The sequence below is a fragment of the Lotus japonicus genome, chromosome 1 (assembly GCF_012489685.1).
Source record: "Lotus japonicus ecotype B-129 chromosome 1, LjGifu_v1.2".
Lineage (NCBI taxonomy): Eukaryota > Viridiplantae > Streptophyta > Magnoliopsida > Fabales > Fabaceae > Lotus > Lotus japonicus.
The window spans coordinates 112183155-112202491 of NC_080041.1; the positions used below are offsets into that span (position 1 = coordinate 112183155).

The window sequence follows — 19337 nt, forward strand, 5'->3', positions numbered from 1 at the left end:
TATATATATATATATATATATATATATAACTGACATATCGAATTGCCAACATTATAAATTAATCTTAATTGAAATCTGTCAAGTACATAAAATGCTCATTTCCAACATTAATTATCATAATATCAATTTAATGGAAATAATCAATTGTCAATTAACTCACATAAACAACTTTCAAATTGTCCATTTTGTTTGTGTCCTTACAATGCATAAGAAATGCTGAGGTGACTAATTTGTTACTAAGTAGGTGAAAGTTCTTTATGTGATCTTACCGTTGGTGCTTATCTGTTGCTTTTAGGAAATAATTTGTATTTTCCTAGCATAATAAGAAGCATTATTGTATTAAAACAGAGAGCCAAAACTTAAAATGGACATGTAGCCCACCTTAAGTTTTTGTCTCGAATTGAATTTAAGTTCTTTTTCAAATTTGATTTACCTTTTTCTTCAAAAGGTCAAGCAAATGGAGCTTCTGTCAACATCTAATATTATGCGGCATTTTGTTTAAATTTTGGTTTTATTCAATTTTTAAAATTTTTTCTCTTTATTATTAAAAATCCCCAAAAAATTACAAAAAATGCAACTGAAAAAGAAGAAAAGGCCCAATGGAAAAACAAACAAAAAAAAAGCATAGAAAGAAGGGCTGACATTAGGGCCCAAGAAAGGAAGAAGCTAGGAGCTTCTAAAGGGTGCGTGCGCGGCCGGATGAGAAGGGAAAGGCAGGGCATAATGGTAATTTTGACCAAGATGAGGGCAAAATAGTAAATTCGACCTTGAGAAACCCTAGTCCTATTTAAGCTACGTTTATGACTCAGAATTGGGAAAAGAGGAGGAGCCGACCCTAATAATTTATCAGATTTCTCCTTCATCTCCCAAATCCCTAAACACCACTCATCCTCCACTCCAAACTCGCACCGCCGCTGCCTCCTTCCATGGCCTCGGCTGCGCCACAACTATTTCCTCCCCTTCCCTGAGACCTTGCCACTACCATTATCCCTCTTTCATCCTTAGATCACGACACCACCACTGCTCTTGTACCCCCTCAGTCGTGCCGCCACTTTTCTCTTTCAAGACGCCACTCATATTCACCATTCCAGATCCATCACACCACCACCATTGTCCTTCTCTTTCCAGATCGCGTCGTCGCCGCCTTTTCGCGTTCCAGATTTAACTTCCTCTACCTCTTTCAACCTTGCACCGTCACCATCACCTTCTCGTTTTTCAATTCCAACGCTGCCTCCGCTCGTTCTCTCTAATTCTACTACCTTCGCAGCTTATTCTCTTCGCGACCTTGGTTTCGACAAGCCCCCACAAGAACTACTAGTAGTAGCTTATCCCAGAATTAATCCTCAGTCCAAATTTTACCGTGTATCCAGGTACATGCATTAAACATAACTTCCTATGATGATATAATAAACTCCAAATCTAAACTTACCATATAAGCTAGAGATTTTATGTTTGTTGAAAACAATCAGGTAAATGTGATAAAAGCTTCCTTACTATGTATTATACGTACCATCGAACCTTTTGATGATCTATACATAAAACTCAAGCCGAAACACATCCAAAAAAAATGAAAACTCGTCTACTATTTTTGTTCTTGTCTTAAACACATATGAAACAACTTCTATCCTTGTTACTCATATTGTTGTTGTAGTTGTTTCTGGTGTCTAAATTTTAAAATGGGTAGCTCCAAAGTGGTTATGCTGCTTTTCTTTCATTCATTCATCTAGATCGCTCATTCAATTCCATTTATTTTCCTACATGGTGGGTGATATATTATTTTTTCTCCCTTGTTGTTTCAATTCTTTTCCTTTTTGCTCATAGATTCCTCACTGTGACTTGTTTGATAATGGGTTCACCTTTGAGCCTTTTCTTCTTCTTTTCTAAAATATAAACTATATTTCATGGTTCATTTCTACTTTTCCAAATGAATTTAATTCACCTTAATGATATACTCATTTTGTTTGAACCACAACCATAATATACTCATTTTGTTTTTGAACTTCGTGTTAGGCGTTGGAATTGGCTGCATGACTTGAATAGTCAGAAACATGCTTAATATTCTAGATATCATGCTACTATGTTCGCTTTCCTTGTTATGTGAGTATGTGACTAAGAGGATGTTGATTCATGTTCATAATCAATTCAGCTACAAGAAAGCTACTAGGATTAGCTTCTCCTAGGATTAATTCTCCTTTCAAAGGGAAAATTAATCATGTATCCAAATACATGCACTGAACTTAAACTTCCTTAGTATACATGTGATCAAATCTTCCCTTAATTACTAAGAGGATGTTCATTCACATTCACATCTTCCAGACGAACTCTGTTCCTACAAAAGGAGTAGCTTCTCCCATAATCAATTATCTTTTCAACGTGAAAATTCGTCGTGTATAACCTTCTAATGTTGATGTAGATATGCCATGTGAGTATGCATCTAATATGAACTTACTTACCATATAAGAGTTTGAAGACAACAAGGTACATGTGATGAAAGCTTCCCTTACTGAAAATTTTATGTGCCATCAAACCTTTTGATGATATATAAAACTCAAAAGTTGAAAAAATATGAAAACATCTAAAATTATTGTGGTTACTAGTCTAAACACACCTGGAACTTCTGCGATTGTAGTTCTTGTTGCTGGTGTCTGAATTGGTTTGAAAATGGGTAACTCCAAGGTGCCTTCTGATGCTTTTCTTTCTTGCATTGATCGCTAGCACTCATCCAACTCCATTCATTCTTATACAAGGTGGGTGCTATTTGATTTCTTCTCCCTCATTTTTTTTTTCAATTTGGTTTGAAAAAAATGAGGGAAAAGAAATCAAATAGCACTCACCTTGTATAAGAATGAATGGAGTTGAATGACTTCTCGCGATCAATGTGAGAAATAAAAGCATCAAAAGCACCTTGGAATTGCCCATTTTGAAGCCGATTTGGACACCAGCAACAAGTACTACAACAATATAAGTTTCAGATCTGTATAGATGAGTAACAACAATAATTTCAGACGTTTTCATATTTGTTTCAGCTTCTGAGTTTTATATATCATCAAAAGGTTTGATGATACATAAATTTTGCAGTAAGGGAAGCTTTGATCACATGTACCTTGCTGTCTTCAAAATCTTATATGGTAAGTAAGTTCATACCGGATGCATACTCACCTTGCATATATATCTTAGATTTGGGGTTTACCACATCAGAATTGAGAGATTATACACGATGAATTTTCACATTGAAAAGAGAACTGGTTATGGGAGAAGCTACTCGTTTTGTAGAAGCAGAATTGGTTCTAGAAGATGTGAATGTGAATCAACATGCTCTTATAGTTTAATAGATAATTAAAGGTTCGAGGGCACATAAAATATTTAGTACTTAAGGGAAGATTTGATCACATGTATGGTAAGGGAGGTTGCGTTCAGTGCATGTATTTGGATACCTGATGATTTTTCACGTTGAAAGGAGAATTGAATGTTGGAGAAACTTTTCCTAGTAGCTTTCGTAGGAGTTGAATTGATTTTGGAGATGAACAACATGCTCTTAGTCACTATTTAGTGCTTACATTTCCATATTTTATCCTAGTCGTCAACATCCTACATAACAAATCACTTATCCTACATGGCCTCCTCACCACTTCCCCCTCCTTCCCCACCCTTCTCCTCCTCCCCTACATGGTAACTAATGCTGCTATTGAAGAAGGTGCTTCGATTTGGCTTTTTCATTTTCCTTGGGTCCTTGCGTGTAATCTTCTTCCCATCCCAATTACTTCGTTCGAGTATGGAGGCAGGGTAGTTAGGTTTCATAGGGTTCTGGAACTTCATGTTAGGGCCAAGAGGAAGCTGCTAAGACCAAACCATAAACCCACGATTCGTCATCGGATGCTGAGCATGATTCATTGTTATCTAAGACGTATTCCTCTCAGGCTGAGTGGTTGATTCAATACTTGATTGTGTGTTAGCAACTAAGGAACTCCGTCGAAAGAGTTCGAGTGCCCTCTCAGTGAGGATTCGGGGCTGTGTCCCTAGAGCAAGAGCACCTGGCACCTCCAGTGACTGCTCCAACAACTCCACACCCCTACGTATAGCAGACTGCATAAAAATAATATACAAAAAAAAAATGTCATTAACAAAACTCACAATTGAATGGATAAAAATAATATACAAGTTTAGAATCCAAACTTACCACGACACTAAGCTCCTCCCTCCTATCCTCAGGGATGATGAACACATGGGACACTCTACTATACCACCTCATGTAACCCTCCACCGCCTCTCCCGGATATGTAGTAGGGATCCCCTGAGGGCGGAGGTGCGGCTCAAACTCAGCATAGGCAGCATCTGCGGTCTTGGCAAGGGACCCCGTCGTCTGGATCTCAGAGGGGTGTCGAGGCATGTCCTGGATGTAGCCAAACTGGCGCATAACCCTCTCCGGTAGATGTCGGCTCACAGACCGGCCGTAAGGTGTCCTGATGTAGCCGGAATAGAGGGCCCTGGGATCCCGCGGTCGAACAGCCCGATGGTCCTCAAATGGGGTCCATGTGATATCATCCAATGTAAGCTCATCCAGCATGACTCGTCTCTCATCGAGTCCGGAATGCGCGATCCGGGACGTGGACCACCGCTGCGCCCTAGGCTGGTCCTGTGTGTAGCCGGGTACCTCCGTCCTGATAATGACGCTGCTGGATATGTACTCATACGCCCATGACAGCAAGAGGGAGGTGAACCCTCCGATCTGGGCCGTCTTCCTGCGGGACGCACGACTAAGCTGCTTGTACAACGATGCCAGCGCAATCGCACCCCACGCGCACTCCGACACGCGACCGAGGTCCTCCAGCATCCTGATCCAGTAGACAGTAGTGTGGTAACCCCCACTTTTGCTGGCAAAGAAGGTGGCACCAAGCTGGTTCACCAGCCAGATCCTAGCAGCATCCTCAAAGCGGTGCTCTACAATGAAATGAATTAAGTTAACAGTTATTAATAATATGCTAAAAATAAATACAACTTAATAAAGTAATGATTAAGACATACCATCCAAGGCAGACGTATACATGGCCTTCATAGTAAGGAACCGGATATTCTGGCCACCCGCCGCCTCAAACTCAACAAGATAATCAGCAACAGATCCTCCCAGGAGCTGGGGGCAGAGCGCTGCACACTCATCTCGCTCCCCCCTGCCCGAAGTGTAGAACCTCGACCCCGTGGGAAGATGGAGAAGAGCCCCGTGGGAAGATGGAGAAGAGCCGACACGTCGTCCAGGGTGATAGTCATCTCCCCGAACGGCATGTGGAAGCTACTCGTCTCCTCATGCCATCTCTCAACAAGGGCCAGTATGAGAGGTGGGTCTGTCTCCGGTAACCCGCACCAAGGCAGGTGATACAAACCCGTCTGCTGCAGCAGCTGTCGCACATGTGTATGGGCCTCTGAATCGCTATCACAGGGGAGGTTCCATACCTTCCCCCCAACAGTGGCCACCCTCAGTGTCCGACAGTCATCGTACCGTGGGTCTGTGCGTAGAAGTGCCTGCCACGTCCAGGGAGCCTTGTGGTCGGGATAATGCGCAAGAAGCGACAGATCCTCAGGCCCCCCGGGAAACGGTGCCACCCTCTGGATGAGGTCATCCACACCGCCCTGAGCCACATCCTCTGGCACGACATCAGCAGCATCAATCTCCTCCTGGAGAATAAGAGGCTCCTCCTCCTCACCACTAGCCTCACCACTAGCCTCGGAATAAGACTCCTCGCCACTAGGCTCAGAAGAAGAAGACTCGCCAGATGTCTCCTGACGAGGTAACTCAGCCATCGGAGACATCGGAGTAGGATCCAGCTCAGCCGCATCCTGAGAAGCAGACGGAGCCCCGGCCGGAGTAGCTGACGGAGCTAGAGACAGTGCTGAAGCCTCTACCGCCTGAGAGGATGCAATATGGTCGCCGCGCCTGGTAGAAGCATGCAAGCGCTCGTGTCGATCCGCTGGATCCTCACTAGTAGACGCATGTCGTAACCTCTTCCTCCCGCCCTTCATTCTCGCTATCTGTGCAAAACAAACAAATTTAATAATACTTGTCATAATAAGTAACGCATTTCCACATATGAGCATATCATTTGAGTCATCTTTCTACTTAATCCGGAAATTTCCAACCAATCATTTAGCAACTAACGATATCAAAAGGAAAATATAGAGAATTAACAAAAAGGACAACTTGTAAGTTCTAACTCAACCGTCATTTCTATATCAAGACTCTAAAACCTGTAGTTATTTTGAAGTACCAAAATAACAACATTGCATGTGAATGTGATTAACAATTTCTAGCTGTGTTAAGGTCAATTTAAGAACTAATCCACTACCAAAGCACCATCATCACAAGCAAACAAAAACAAGAAACAACTTTCCTAATAACAACACATGAAGAATATGAAACTCAAATCTATCTTGATCTTTTCCAATTCTCAACAAATCAGCAAAGTAATCTTGGAAGTTAAATACATGCCATGGTTAAATATTGGAAATAAATTTTGGAAGTCTGCACTGTCATATCGGAAATTCATTTTCCATTATCATATCGGAAAATCATTTTCCATTATCATATCGGAAATTGATTTTCCGATATTACAGTGAACCCAGAAGCAGACCCAAATGCACCCCACTCGTGCCCATACTCATTTCATGGAATTTCAGGCAACAAAACCTACCTCTAATCACAAATGCACTACCCTAGTGTTCAACCATTGACCTAATTCAAACTTGAAATGTGAGAATCATTGAAATCAAAACTTACCTTTTGAATGTAATGGAATGGGTCTTTGAGGGAGCTTTGATGATGATTAGAACCGACCTTTGAGGGAGATTGAAGTGCTTTCAGAGAGATTGAAGAGGGTGTGATTTGGGGAGGGAAATTTGGGTTTTGAAATAATGGGTTTCAAAACCCAAACTGTCGAGTTTATAGGTTTTAAACACGATCGGTAAGTGATTACCTGTTATAGTGTCGGGTAATCATTTACCGTTATTAATTAACTGGTTTTTTGGTAATTTCGCCCCTTCAGGTGGGGCGTGGGGCCTAATGGGTGGGGTGTTAAACCCAAATCCCACAAGGGAGGTATGAAGCTATTTAGTTATAAAGTTTAACTGAAACACCATTTAACTAAATGCATAAAACTAGAAAGCTTTGGCAGAACAAATTACAGCAGTGATGTGATAAGAAGATAACCATGCCCAACACCATCAAGAAAGTTTTTCCAAGTTTCTCTGCTCGAATCAAATCTCAACTACGTAATAGAATAGCAATTTGAAGATTTCATAAAAAATAGAAGCAAAAGAAGAATTACCCTCCACAGCAGCTAATGCCTTTATCTGGCTCTTCATAGATGGGTTACCCGGCTCTAAGACAATGGCTCTGGTAAAGAGAATATAATTAGATGGTCAATTTGGAGAAGAGATAGAGTTTCATACATCATATACCATCACAACAGGGAAAGTAATATAAGAAACAAAATCATTGAGTTCTATGAAACCTGAGCAACCTATTTAGCTAAGGAAATTTACAGACAAGATAATCAAGAGTTTAACACTAAAAATAGAATATATTCTAAACCAAGAAATTTGTAGGTCAAATAGCTGAGCAGAACATCATCAATAGTTCATTTACCTTTTAAAAAAATAAAGAGATAACCGCATGTTGTTGACACTGTATATTGCATTACATTACATTACATAGTAGAAAATTAACAGAACTATACCAGAAGGGAAGGAAAGCAGTAAGGACAATGGAAATTAATACTGTTACTCCTATCCTTGGGTCTGAACTCTGAATCAAAAAGATTGTAACTGTTGGAAACTTACATGTGTGTAATTAACATTAGAGTGGGTTTGCGTTGTATGCAGTTATTCAGTTAAGATTGTTGGTGATGAGCTGGCAGCAGTTATACATTCTGCCACTCCATCCTTCATCCTAATTCTGATAGAGCTCCCGCCACTAACTAGTGTTGGGATGTCAAGTGTGAGTAAAGAAGTCCCACATTGGATGGTTAGAGGAGAGATGAGCACTTTATAAGTGAGAGGACCCATACACCCATTGCCTTAAGGTTTTGGGTGAAAGATGTGGTGTCCAATCCACTTTGGTGTGCTCATGTAAGCCCAATGTGATGATCCTCCGGTTTATTCTCTTGCGGCCCAACAACTAGTTCAGTTAGATGCTCCAACTAACTGCAAGGAGTCTAGGACATCTATCAACTGTTGGGCTATTGATAACAGAATCCTCTCACCCTTATTTTTCCTAGAATATATCTTTGTGATGAGGGTCTGCTAACAAAATCCATAACTCTTCTCAGTCAATAAGAATCTACAAACCCAAATACAAATAGTCTACTACATATGGTCCTTATTAAATAATCAAATACATGTGACAGAATCCTAAAAGAAATAGAAAACAGTAAAATGTATGAAAAGTGAAAACTTCATTCAAAGCTAAGCTTCAGTATTATTTCCCTAGTAATTGCTTGAAAGTTATCATATTTGAGGTTTATGGCATACTTCTAAAATTTGAATAGGCGAGTGCAATACTCTGAGAGCGTTTCCACTAGTTACCAACTAACAAATATATTAATAATTCGTAACAGATATATCATGTGCATTTTCACATTGATGCAAGCAATAACAAATTAACAAGGAAAAAGAGATGAAGAGAGTGTAAGATGATAGCAAGCTGAAGGCAAGATTTTCATAGTGCTTAGAGAATAATAAAAGACTATGAGTCATAATAAGGAGAGACTCCTATAACAGCTTCTTACTTGCGTGACTTGAGCTTGAGTTCAGCTTCCTTTGACCGCATCTTTACTTGCTTCTTAGTTGACTCGTCCAAGATACGCTGCACATTGCCAGGCACATCCAGATTCAACAAGCAATATAAGTGTAATTAAACACATTTGTGAATACATAACATAATTATGTATGTATGTATGTATGTAATTGGGTGATTTTTTACAGCTGAGAGATTAGAATTGATGCGGAAAGTAAAATTGTAAAAGTAAATGACGTGGGTTAGAAGTTAACCCTTGGAAAAATACAAATTAGAAAGACACACACTACTACAAATTTGGTTTGCTTGTGATGTTCTGTTGCCAATGAGCAACATAAGAAATTAAAACAAAAATGCAAATGGGTTTAACGGTCAGAAAAATTGTTATAAATAGATTAGATATCCTCCCCTTTTGTTTTTTCATTCTATTCGAAAACAGAGAGGGTGCAGGGAATTGAATTCAGAGAGAAAGAAGAAGGAGAAGCGAGTGAGAAATGGAAGGAAGAGGACTTGAAGAGAGAGAGAGAGTTTGGTGCAACGATGGCTTACCGGTGGTTCTCCGTGGCGGGTGGGTCTGTCGGTCTGATTCTTTGATTTATTACTGCATTTTGGTATTTTCTTCTTCTATATTGGATTGGATTACCGAAATCGAAACCATACCTGATTCTTTCTTTCCTTCAATTTTCTTCTTCTTCCTTTACTCGGCGGAATCAAGGTTCTTGCTGCGGGTGGGTCAGGGTGCATTGTTTTTCTGTGTTTGATTTCCTATCAATTACCACAAATGATGATTCCTTTTACTCAGTCTTGTGGATTTGATGTACTTGTGTGATAAGATTCTTGATTTTGTAATTTCTACTTTCATGCCTGAGTGAGCTTAAACCTGTTGTGTTCATGTTGCGTCAAGATTGTTGCATGAGTGTGCTAGGAACTAGATTAAAAGTTCTCATGTGGAAAATGTCACCCAGATTGGAAGGGGGTACTGTGTGTGATCATTTTGGTCTTCTTCCTATGTCAATTTCTATTAGCTATTCTCATACATCTAACTCTTCAGATCATTTTGTTACTCTGTGTATGATTCATCTGTCTCCTTTTTTCTTTTTATGCACTTCTTAACCCTTCAGAGCACATTTTTCCCTAACCATCAACAAACTTTTAATTGAAATCAATCAATGGGCACGTTATGGTCTGTATTATTTTTTATGCCTAATCAAGAGCTAATCAAACCAAATTGTATGCTTTTTTTTTTTGTCAAACCAAATTGTATGCTTATGAAATCAATCACTATTTTTTATGACTAATCAAGATTACCAACCAACCAAAGTCTTGCTAGTGTTGTACAAGCATAAAAAAATTATGCCTAATAAAATCTTGCTGCTATTGTACAAGTATAAATCTTCTCTGTGTTCTCGATCCTGTGTACATTTTTTTGGTCAATAAGCCTGATAATATTACTAACCAAGCCGGGGCTTGGGGGCCCAAGAGCAGATTACACGATTCCAAGAGGAGGAGGGAGCTAGCACGCTTATGCTGTGTAATGTTATGTTTCTTGTACAAGTATAAATTTGTGGTTCTTTTATTTGTTTTGTTTTATTTAGAAATGATTTAGATTTTCTTTTCTTGCTGGAAGAATTATTTGGACTTATATTTTTTTATAAGCAAATTTGGACTTATATAATGTTATGTTATTTGAATGATATGAGTTGCCGTAAATTTCAAACGGCAATAGAAGTTGCTAATGTAAATTCAGCAGAGACTGCCTACCGATGTGTTTCCTAGGGTTAATTGGGAAAAATTGTTACATTAATTTGTTTATTTTGAAACTTAACGCTTGACCTTTACATTGTTTTTTTAACCCAAAAACAAAACCTGTTAATAATCAAATAAATGTTTTAAACCTCTACCCTCCCTCTGATCCTTACCCTCCCACCGATACGCGTGTCTCCCTCCACCCATACTCTCCAACCCCCTCCCCTATCTAACCCTAACTTATAAACCTTGGTCCCTCCTAGGCCCGAGGCCCTACTCTAACCCCTCATACCCTACCCCTCTTTTTTCCCCTCCAATACTTTTCATTATTTAATTTTTTTTCTATTATGTTTGTGTATATTTTGAACTGTAAGAAAACAAGCAAATAAATTGCTTTTGAAAACTATTTTCAAAACTAGTTTAATTAAATCCAAAAGAAAGGTAAAAAAAATTATGTTTGTGTACCTCTTTTTTTTCGAACTTTATCTTTGTCTACCTAATGCTTCTAAAGAATAGTTAAATTATTTTTTACTGTAATTAATTAATTAATTAATTGATAGTACATGAGAGCAAAAAAAAACAAATTATTTGGAAATACTACTCTATAGAAAATGTTGATTTTTTTTTTGAGAGAAGAAAATGTTGATTTAAAACTGATCAAAAGAATTGTTAAATTGTCTTACAAATCTTGTTTTCAACAACCTTTAACAGAATTTAATTAAATCCAAAAAGAAAAGGGAAAAACAGTTTTTTTCTATTGTGTTTGTGTACCACTTTGCAATTTCAAAGTCATCGATAATACCCCAGCTATCCCTCCCCCGCGTCATTGATATTTGATATCACTTTGGGAGTATACTTTTGGTACAAGAGTGAAAGAACAGAAAAAACAAACGCAAAGAAGTATGAGATCAAAAGATTGAGGATTTGATTTAAAGCAGAGAAAAAAAATATGTGGAACATATAACCTGTAATAGAATTTAATTCATAAAAAAATTAAGACAAGATTATTTTTAACGGCAAGGCAATTAATTGATTGAGCACACTAAGAAGAAAAAATAAGTTATTTGCAAATACTACTCTAGATAAGGTTAAACATGCAGATCCAAAACGAAGAGTTGGGGGTTCATACATATATGGCAGTGACTAGTGAGAGTGTCCTTAACCTTAATGCTTGTATACCTCTTTCTAATATGGGGATGAAGAATTTATTTAAAACTCCAAAGAATAGTTAAATTACTTACTTTGTACATAAAAAAATATAACAGTTTACAAATTCAAAATGGGGATGAGGAATTGATTTCAAACAGATCCAAATAACAGTTCAATTATATTATAGAATTACAGAATTTAGCAAGGAATTGCAACTTCAGTGTGTCACCAATAATAATACCCGGAAACGTCTTCAGCATAACAAATCTACAACCATAAACTAATCTATGTTTGAACTGCAGTAGTCATAATAATTTTAGTAACCATTTTCAAATATTTGGATGATGAATTGATTTAAAACATATCCAAAGAATAGTGAAATCATGAAGCAGAAAAATGTTTTATGGTCTATACAACTGATGCCTATACTCTGTTCATTCAAATCAACTAACTGATGGTTCATAAATAGTGTTTCTTTTAGAAATTCAAATATGGGGATGAGGAATTGATTTAAAACAGATCCAGAGAATATAGTTCAATAACGCACAGACAGACAGACACAGTTCTTCCAATAATTGAACCTTGATTCCCAAAATTGAAACGAATGAAAGAATGAGAACAAAAAAGAACCTGCAATACCCAAACCACCGAAAGAAAATTCATCGTTCTTTCTCTCTCGCTTCCTCTCTCTTCTCCCCTGATCACTGTGTCACAATCGCAATTCACACAGACACAGTTCTTCCCTCCCGTAAATGGCCCCATTCATTCATGCTGTACGATGAGTAAAGGAAACGAGTCAGACAGAAGAAGAAAGGGGGAGATGTTGTGAAATCGGTGAATTAACCAGAAAACAAAGAATCAGACCCACCCGCCACGGAGAACCACCGGTAAGCCATCGTTTCTGCCGTTGCGAATCAGAACCCTCCTTCTTTGTCTCTCGCGACACCCAGACTAGAGCACCACCGGAAAGTCACCGTTGCTCCGCCGCGAACAAACCCTCACCCTCTGTTTCATTTCTCGCTCTCTCTCTCTTTCTAGAATCTATCTACTACGAGACTCAAGAAATCACTATTCCTAAGAGAACTTCCAATCTCGGCCGTCCATTTGACTCTCTCTCCATTTTCACTCTTTAATCTGTGAGACTTTTTTCATATGTATTATACTCTAGCTTCGCTGACGTCACAGAACGCGCGTTGATGGAGGGAGTATGTGAGGAAGGAGAGGAGTGTGTCCATGGTTTGATTTCGTGGGTAATCGTCATCCCTGCAGGCCTTCTCAGGGTCAGGTCTTCTCAGGGTCAGACCAAAGAGAAGGACGAAGCTGGTGGAAGGAGAAGGAAGAAGCTTTCGTGTACTGTAGATTGGGTTAGGTTAGGATTAGGTGGAGAAGAGAGGACAGATTGAAGTTCAGAGCAAGGAGATGGTGGAAGTTTTCACTGTTTGTGGTCAGGAGAGGAGCAGAATCAGAAGCCAAAAACGTGGTAGATTTCGTCATCTGATGCTTTCCCTGATGTTGGATCACGTTAGTTGAGTACAATCCTGGTGAAGCAGGTCTGTTTTTCAATTCAGTGTGTGTTTGGTTTCAAATCCCAAACGTGGATCCAGAAATCCAAAAGCAACTATTTTTTGCTTCTGCAAACGTGGATCAGGGCCAAACGTGGATCTGCAGAAGTTTTCCAAACACACACTCATTCTTACTATTCATTTAGAGTACCAATTGTTATGGATTTCTCCTTTTCAAATCTCTATAAATACTGCCATTGTTTGGTGTTTCTTCCCATCTCTCAACTGTGTTATCTATTCCTTTCTTTCTCATTTTATTTCCAGGAGAAAAAGAACAGTCATCTTCTTTGTGGGTTCTATTCATTGACAAATGTTAGTTTAGCAGGTACTGCATTGACATCTCTGGTTTTTCATGTCTAAAATGTTAATTATCATGATTTAGTATTGCTTTTCTTTCCCTAACAAAGCTAAATTGTTCTTATCTTCACTCCATGGAAGAACCATTCTCCACCAGGTCTGCAAGATTTCTGTTTTGGTTATGATTTTGTTCTTTAGTTGCTTACTTGCTTTATAATAGTTTGTATTTTGTTTGGGTTTTCGTTTTATGAACTTATCCTTGCTCTGTTATGCCTCTGGTTGGAGTGGTTGATCTTCATTGTAAATGTAAATTAAATGGCTCATCATCTTCATGAAATGTCAATACTGATAGTACATAGAAAGAGATCATGCTTCCTTATGAGTAAAATTGCTCAATGTATTCATGACTTAAAGGCCTTATTAGTTGGATGGGTTGTATGGTGTCCCTCTTTACCCTTTCTTCCTTTGGATTTAAAGATAATAATGAACTTTCATTCCTTCAGAAAGTTTTGCTCAAATGCTATGGTGTTGTGTTGTTACAAACAGCTGTTTTTCTGTTTACCCTTCTGTTGGATTTATATGTTTGTTTTGATTATGCAGATGATTCTAATGAATTGGCTAAGAATAAATGTTAATTTCATTGATAAATCTCATTCTTTAGTGCCTCCACAACTTACTTTTTTCAACTGAAACCATAAAACAAACTAGCAATTAATGTTGTAACTCATTTGGATTAGCACTGCCAAGTAAATTTCGTCTTTAGTATGGACATTTTCTCATTGTTGGGGTACCAGATTGTCTGTATGCTATTGCTTAGTCTCTATGTGCATATGTGAGTGTGCATTTGTCCAAAACCAGAACTTGTCTTTTTGTGATGAAAGTAAAATCATGCTATTAATCATGTATTGCAGAATTGATTTCAAGATAAGAACCATTGAACTTGATGGCAAGCGCATTAAGTTACAAATCTGGGACACTGCTGGTCATGAGCGATTTCAAACTATTACGACTGGTATGCGTTTAATCTTGAGCAAACTTACTCACGAATTCAAAATTTACAGCTGTCAAAACTTGATCTCATATACTGGGAAATGGGTAATTAATAGGCTTATATGATCATATGTTCACATGCATTCCTGTAGAAGTTAATTGAAGTGTTATACTTGATTAATTTATAATGTGCCTTGAAATAAAATTAGCTTTTATAAGCATTGGAAGTAAATTAAATTTTGAGAAATAATTTCATATATAATAATTCCTTTGGACGGAAGTTGCAATTTGGAAGGAATGATGATTTAAATCTTTCAGTATCGTAACTCAAATCTAACATACACATGGGCCGGTTTTATACTTTTATAGAAAGAGGACACATTACTTTAGTCTAACAAGATAGTTGCGGGAAACAAGGCTGATATGGATGAAAGTAAGAGGGTAGGTGCATCTCAGGGTCCTTTTATGTTTACATTTTATAATTACATCTCTGTTCGCCACATTTGTTTACTGATATGAGATCAAGCAATCTCTTTGCATGGTTTCTGCTATCGTTGTGTTGTTATTCTCCATTTATACAAACTAAAGGGGTTCCTTTTTTAGGCTGTACCTTCTTCCAAAGGCCAAGCTCTTGCAGATGAGTATGGTATCAAGTTCTTTGAGACTGTGAGTAGCAATATGCTTGAAAATAAGTTTCATTAATTCATATGTGATTTCTTTTATATTCATATTAATTAAAAAACAAATGCAGAGTGCAAAAACAAACGTGAATGTGGAGGAGGTTTTCTTTTCAATAGCAAGAGACATCAAGCAGAGGCTTGCAGGCATAGATTCTAGAGCTGAGGTATTTTGTTTACTCTTTATTGTCTGTACTTCTTTTTCTTGTGAAATATGAGTGTATGCATGAACTGAGCCTTCTATCTCTCTCTCTAGATTATTTATCAGTTTATAATGATTATACAGATGATTCTAATGAATTGGCTAAGAATAATGGTGATGGAGAGGATACATTCAAGCTATCCTATTCTGATGCTGTGTGAATAATTAAAGGAAAAGAACCTTCAGAAAAGTTTTGTTCCTTGAACGAACTTCAAAGATGGATGAGGTATTTTGCTTGCATGTGCCTAAGGTATTTTGCTTGCATTTGCATTTGGGGCTGAAGTATTAATTGGTGGTTGAGAAAAGAGGTGGGGGCGGTAGTTGTGGACTGAGGTGATGGTTGTGGTATGCAGGCAGATGCTTAAGAAAGGGTAGGGTTCCATAGTTGAGGGAGAAGGAGGTGTGGGCGCGGCTGTGTGTTTTGGGTTAGGGAAGGAGAAGGTTGAGTCAGTGGTGGTGGCGGCACTATTCAGGTGAGAACTTTTTTTGTTTGTGTGCCAATTATTTTTTGGCCCAACTTGTCCTAGCTGGTACATCCTATTAATTTTTTTAGCCTAGCTTTTGGTTGGCCCATGTCATGTTATAGGTCATCTTTTATTTTTTTAGTTTACCACTTGTCCTTCCCATCAGTCTGCCGTTTAACAGTGAGGAAGGAGAAGAGAGGATGATGGAAGGGAATAGCAAGAGTGTGAGAAGAGAAGATGATGGAAGGGGAATGACGATTTTCGTCACCCACCGTAGATAGGGTTAGGTTAGAATTAGAAGGAGACGAGAAGATGATGGAAGGGGAAGGACCAAGTGTACGGTTAGGGGATGACCGAAAATATGACATATGTTGCTTCATTCAAACAAGGAGGACAGAAGAAGGTTGAAGGAGAAGAGAAAAATCCCACTGTTTGATTATCAGGTCTATGTAGTAACCTTTCTGTCGTAACTTGTATTGTTGCAAGGCTGATATGGGTGTTATTCCTTTTAACCAACTTTGAATTTAGATCTAGCTAGCTACCATATGTCAAGTTATATCTAATTGTTTGTAAATGGTATTATAAAACCAACCATTGGTTTGCAGTATGATAATGTTTTTGTTTTGTTTGATACATGTGGTGCCAAGAAGGTTATTATCAAAGATGCTGCTGCTCCGAATTACACATCTAGAAAGCCATGCTCCAAATTACACATCTAGAAAGCCAAGTAAATAAGTTGCAGGTAACTGTATGTTTTAGTAATCTTTGGTATACTATCCAAGTCTAATCAGAAATGTATATTCTCATTGACACTATTCATTAATGAGTTATTTAGTTAATCTTATTTAAGAATGTATTTGACCACATTAAAAAAATTGATTTTTTTTTCTCATCCCATGACATTGATATGTTCAGTTCATTTTTCATACGCATAAAGTATGATAAGTAGCTTTAGTTAGTGATTGTCATTTTGAAAGGTTGCATTCAACTTTCTTCCAAGTAATTTAATAATGAATTACTTTCATGGTAAAATGGCAGCTTTCATCCTCACCGTATAAGCATGATTAGTAACTAAAATATATGTTTTATGTAGTTTTTAAACTTCAATCCCTTTTGCAATCAGGGTAATTAATGATAAGTAAGAAATTATGGTTTGGTTTTATGTTGAACATGATTAGATTTGTCATTCAACTTCACTTCTTTTCCTTGGTTTCCAGGTTCTGTGACTGCTTTGTATTTTTTCTATCCAAGAACTTACTTTTACATAAAAGTCTGTGATAGTGAAGTCTCATATTTCAAATCAAGTGATATTATCTTGGTCAGCTCAAAGGGTTGGAGGGTTTGTCTCAAGAAGAGTTTTTTCTATGGCTACCTGTGAAGGATATCATTGTAAATGATCCATCATTAGGTCTCATTCTCATTGATATTGGTCTTGCCTATAAACAGCTCTCTTTGCCTCTCTTAGAAGTTCCCCTAATTTGCAGATCCTAAGGTAACTGTCTTTTTTGTTTGTGTATTTATAGCTGTTATTTATTGATGATAACTTCAAATTTGAATAGAAATCACTATGTAAAAGCATATGCATGCTATTTTCATCTCATCCATTATTATTTTTAGCATAGTTATTTGCATCAGTTTCTTTTACTTAAAAATCAATTCTGACAATTGAAGCTACTCACATCAATTTCTCCTCATAATTGATTTTATCTTTAAAATCAACTATTGAAGAATTTTGAAACATACAATGAGACCGAATGTATTTCAATTCTCATCTATTTTAGCTTCAAAGATTTTGTTTTGTATGTAGAATTTTGATTTAAAAGTAGAACAGAGCATTTTCGTTCCTCAGTTTCTCCAAATTCAGGGATGTGTGTTTGTTCGTTTTATTTATGTGGGTGGTATTAGGTTCAATATCAAGATTCTTGACCTTAATCTCAAAGAGGTTCAGTATAGATGAGGACATGTCATGCTGCAACTGATGTTGCAGGTCCAAGTAATGTGAATGATAATATATTGTTAGAGGATGAATGAAGTTATAGTATTGTTGATTTAGTTAGTGATGATGATTATGTGGATGAAGTTGAAGATATTGTGGGTTATGATCGGTTGATGTGCACATTTGATATCAATACTAATCTCATAAGTGGCAGGGAACCTCTGGTTAGTTTTGTACTTTTCCTTACTATGTCATGGTTTAACACTTAGTGTCAATTTAATTTCCTTACTTATGGTTATAAATTCAAATGACCAGATTATCCCAGGTTGGGTTCAAAGAGAATATTTCAGTGATATAACTCCTATAATCAATGTTCTTCTTCCCAATGGATCTTGGACCAAGTGGGAACTTTGTTGGTACTCGCTTGGTGGGAGAAGCAAGGTAGCTGGTATGAAGGGTGAAGTTTATGGCCGCTGGTTTGAATTCTACAAGGACACATTTAAGCGACTTCGAGACACTGTTGCAGGACATTGGATGCAGTTATGAAAAATGGAGCAACCAAATAGATATAGGGTTGTGGTATTCGCCCTTTAATTTTGCATTAAGAAATTGTAACTTTTTTGGATGTTTTATAACTATGTAACTATGTTAGTTAGACCTTCTTTTTATTTTGCTACTCTGTTTAGTTACATGTTTCCTTGAATTTATCTAAAAGTTGTGCTTTGGCTGTAACTTTTTACTTTTTTTAATGTGGTGAACAATGTAATTTATTTCGGCAAGTATCCTTGAACCTATTTAATGGTGATACTAGGTTTGTTATGCATTGTTTAAGTTTATTGATGTGAATTTGTAGGTTTGTTTTGAAGGTATGAAAAACGGTAGAAAGGGGGGGGTTTGAATAACGTTTTCAAGATAAAGCTTCCACCTTAAAGATTTTGACAAATCTTTCGAGAACTTAAGTGGAGAGCCAATGTTAAACATTTGAGCATTTGGTTCAGAGGTTCCAAGGTGAGGTTCTGAAGTTTCAACCAGAGGATGGGGTGATCTAACTGAGGATTGGTTAGACACAGATTGTTCTGGTTCAGGTTCTGGTTGAATAGGCTCTTGTTGGTCAGGGGCAGGGTGAGCTTGTTGAGCCAAAGGGTCTGCCTCATGTAAAGGATTGGCCAAGATAGGTTCATCTGGGTCAACTAGATGTTCGGGTCTAGGGCCAGGATATCTCCTAAGGCTTGGACAAGTGAGATAATATTCTTCTAAGGTAGACACCTTTTCTTTTCTAACTTCCATGAATTTTCGAAGGGATTCAGAGTTGTTGGAAGGAGAAGAATCAGCAACATTTGTTGGGAAGGATACGGGTGTAAGGGCTGTGGAAGAGTCTGTATCCGTGATTCTGGGAGCCAGACGTTCTGATGCTCTTGGGACAGAGTGATCAGAGGTTCTGGGTCCAGGTTCTGTTTGGGTAGGCTCTGGTTGATCATGAATGATAGGTTCAGAAGTTAATGGGTTGTACGGGAGGGTAATGGGAGAGGTTG

The 19337-nt window shown here is 37.8% G+C and overlaps 1 protein-coding gene and 2 long non-coding RNA genes across 9 annotated transcripts; 2 read left to right on the forward strand and 1 right to left on the reverse strand.

Moving 5' to 3' along the window:
* Positions 1-3297: 3297 nt before the first annotated feature.
* LOC130729306 (protein MAINTENANCE OF MERISTEMS-like) lies at positions 3298-12448 on the reverse strand. 3 transcript variants are annotated; one of them, XM_057581015.1, is made up of 6 exons: positions 12308-12448; positions 8775-8851; positions 7314-7381; positions 5023-6021; positions 4178-4938; positions 3298-4083 (listed from the first exon to the last, which is right to left on the reverse strand). In XM_057581015.1, exons 4-6 carry the CDS (start codon positions 5051-5053, stop codon positions 3898-3900), a joined length of 978 nt encoding a protein of 325 aa, XP_057436998.1. In that variant the 5' UTR covers positions 5054-6021; positions 7314-7381; positions 8775-8851; positions 12308-12448; the 3' UTR covers positions 3298-3897. The 3 variants fall into 3 exon arrangements, with proteins under 3 accessions (XP_057436998.1, XP_057436999.1, XP_057437000.1); XM_057581016.1 differs by having other exon boundaries at positions 6767-7381; XM_057581017.1 differs by lacking the exon at positions 12308-12448 and adding an exon at positions 9332-10613.
* LOC130729308 (uncharacterized) lies at positions 12151-15356 on the forward strand. 2 transcript variants are annotated; one of them, XR_009015962.1, is made up of 5 exons: positions 12151-13227; positions 13504-13564; positions 14448-14548; positions 15130-15192; positions 15278-15356. It is a non-coding gene; the product is annotated as an uncharacterized LOC130729308 (long non-coding RNA). The 2 variants fall into 2 exon arrangements; XR_009015961.1 differs by having other exon boundaries at positions 12151-13564.
* A 134-nt stretch (positions 15357-15490) lies between these two features.
* On the forward strand, positions 15491-18537 carry LOC130729307 (uncharacterized). Of its 4 annotated transcripts, XR_009015960.1 has the most exons (5): positions 15493-15631; positions 16520-16611; positions 17087-17361; positions 17775-18029; positions 18121-18537. It is a non-coding gene; the product is annotated as an uncharacterized LOC130729307 (long non-coding RNA). The 4 variants fall into 4 exon arrangements; XR_009015958.1 differs by having other exon boundaries at positions 15491-15631; positions 16517-16611; positions 17087-18029; XR_009015957.1 differs by having other exon boundaries at positions 17087-18029.
* Positions 18538-19337: the final 800 nt, after the last annotated feature.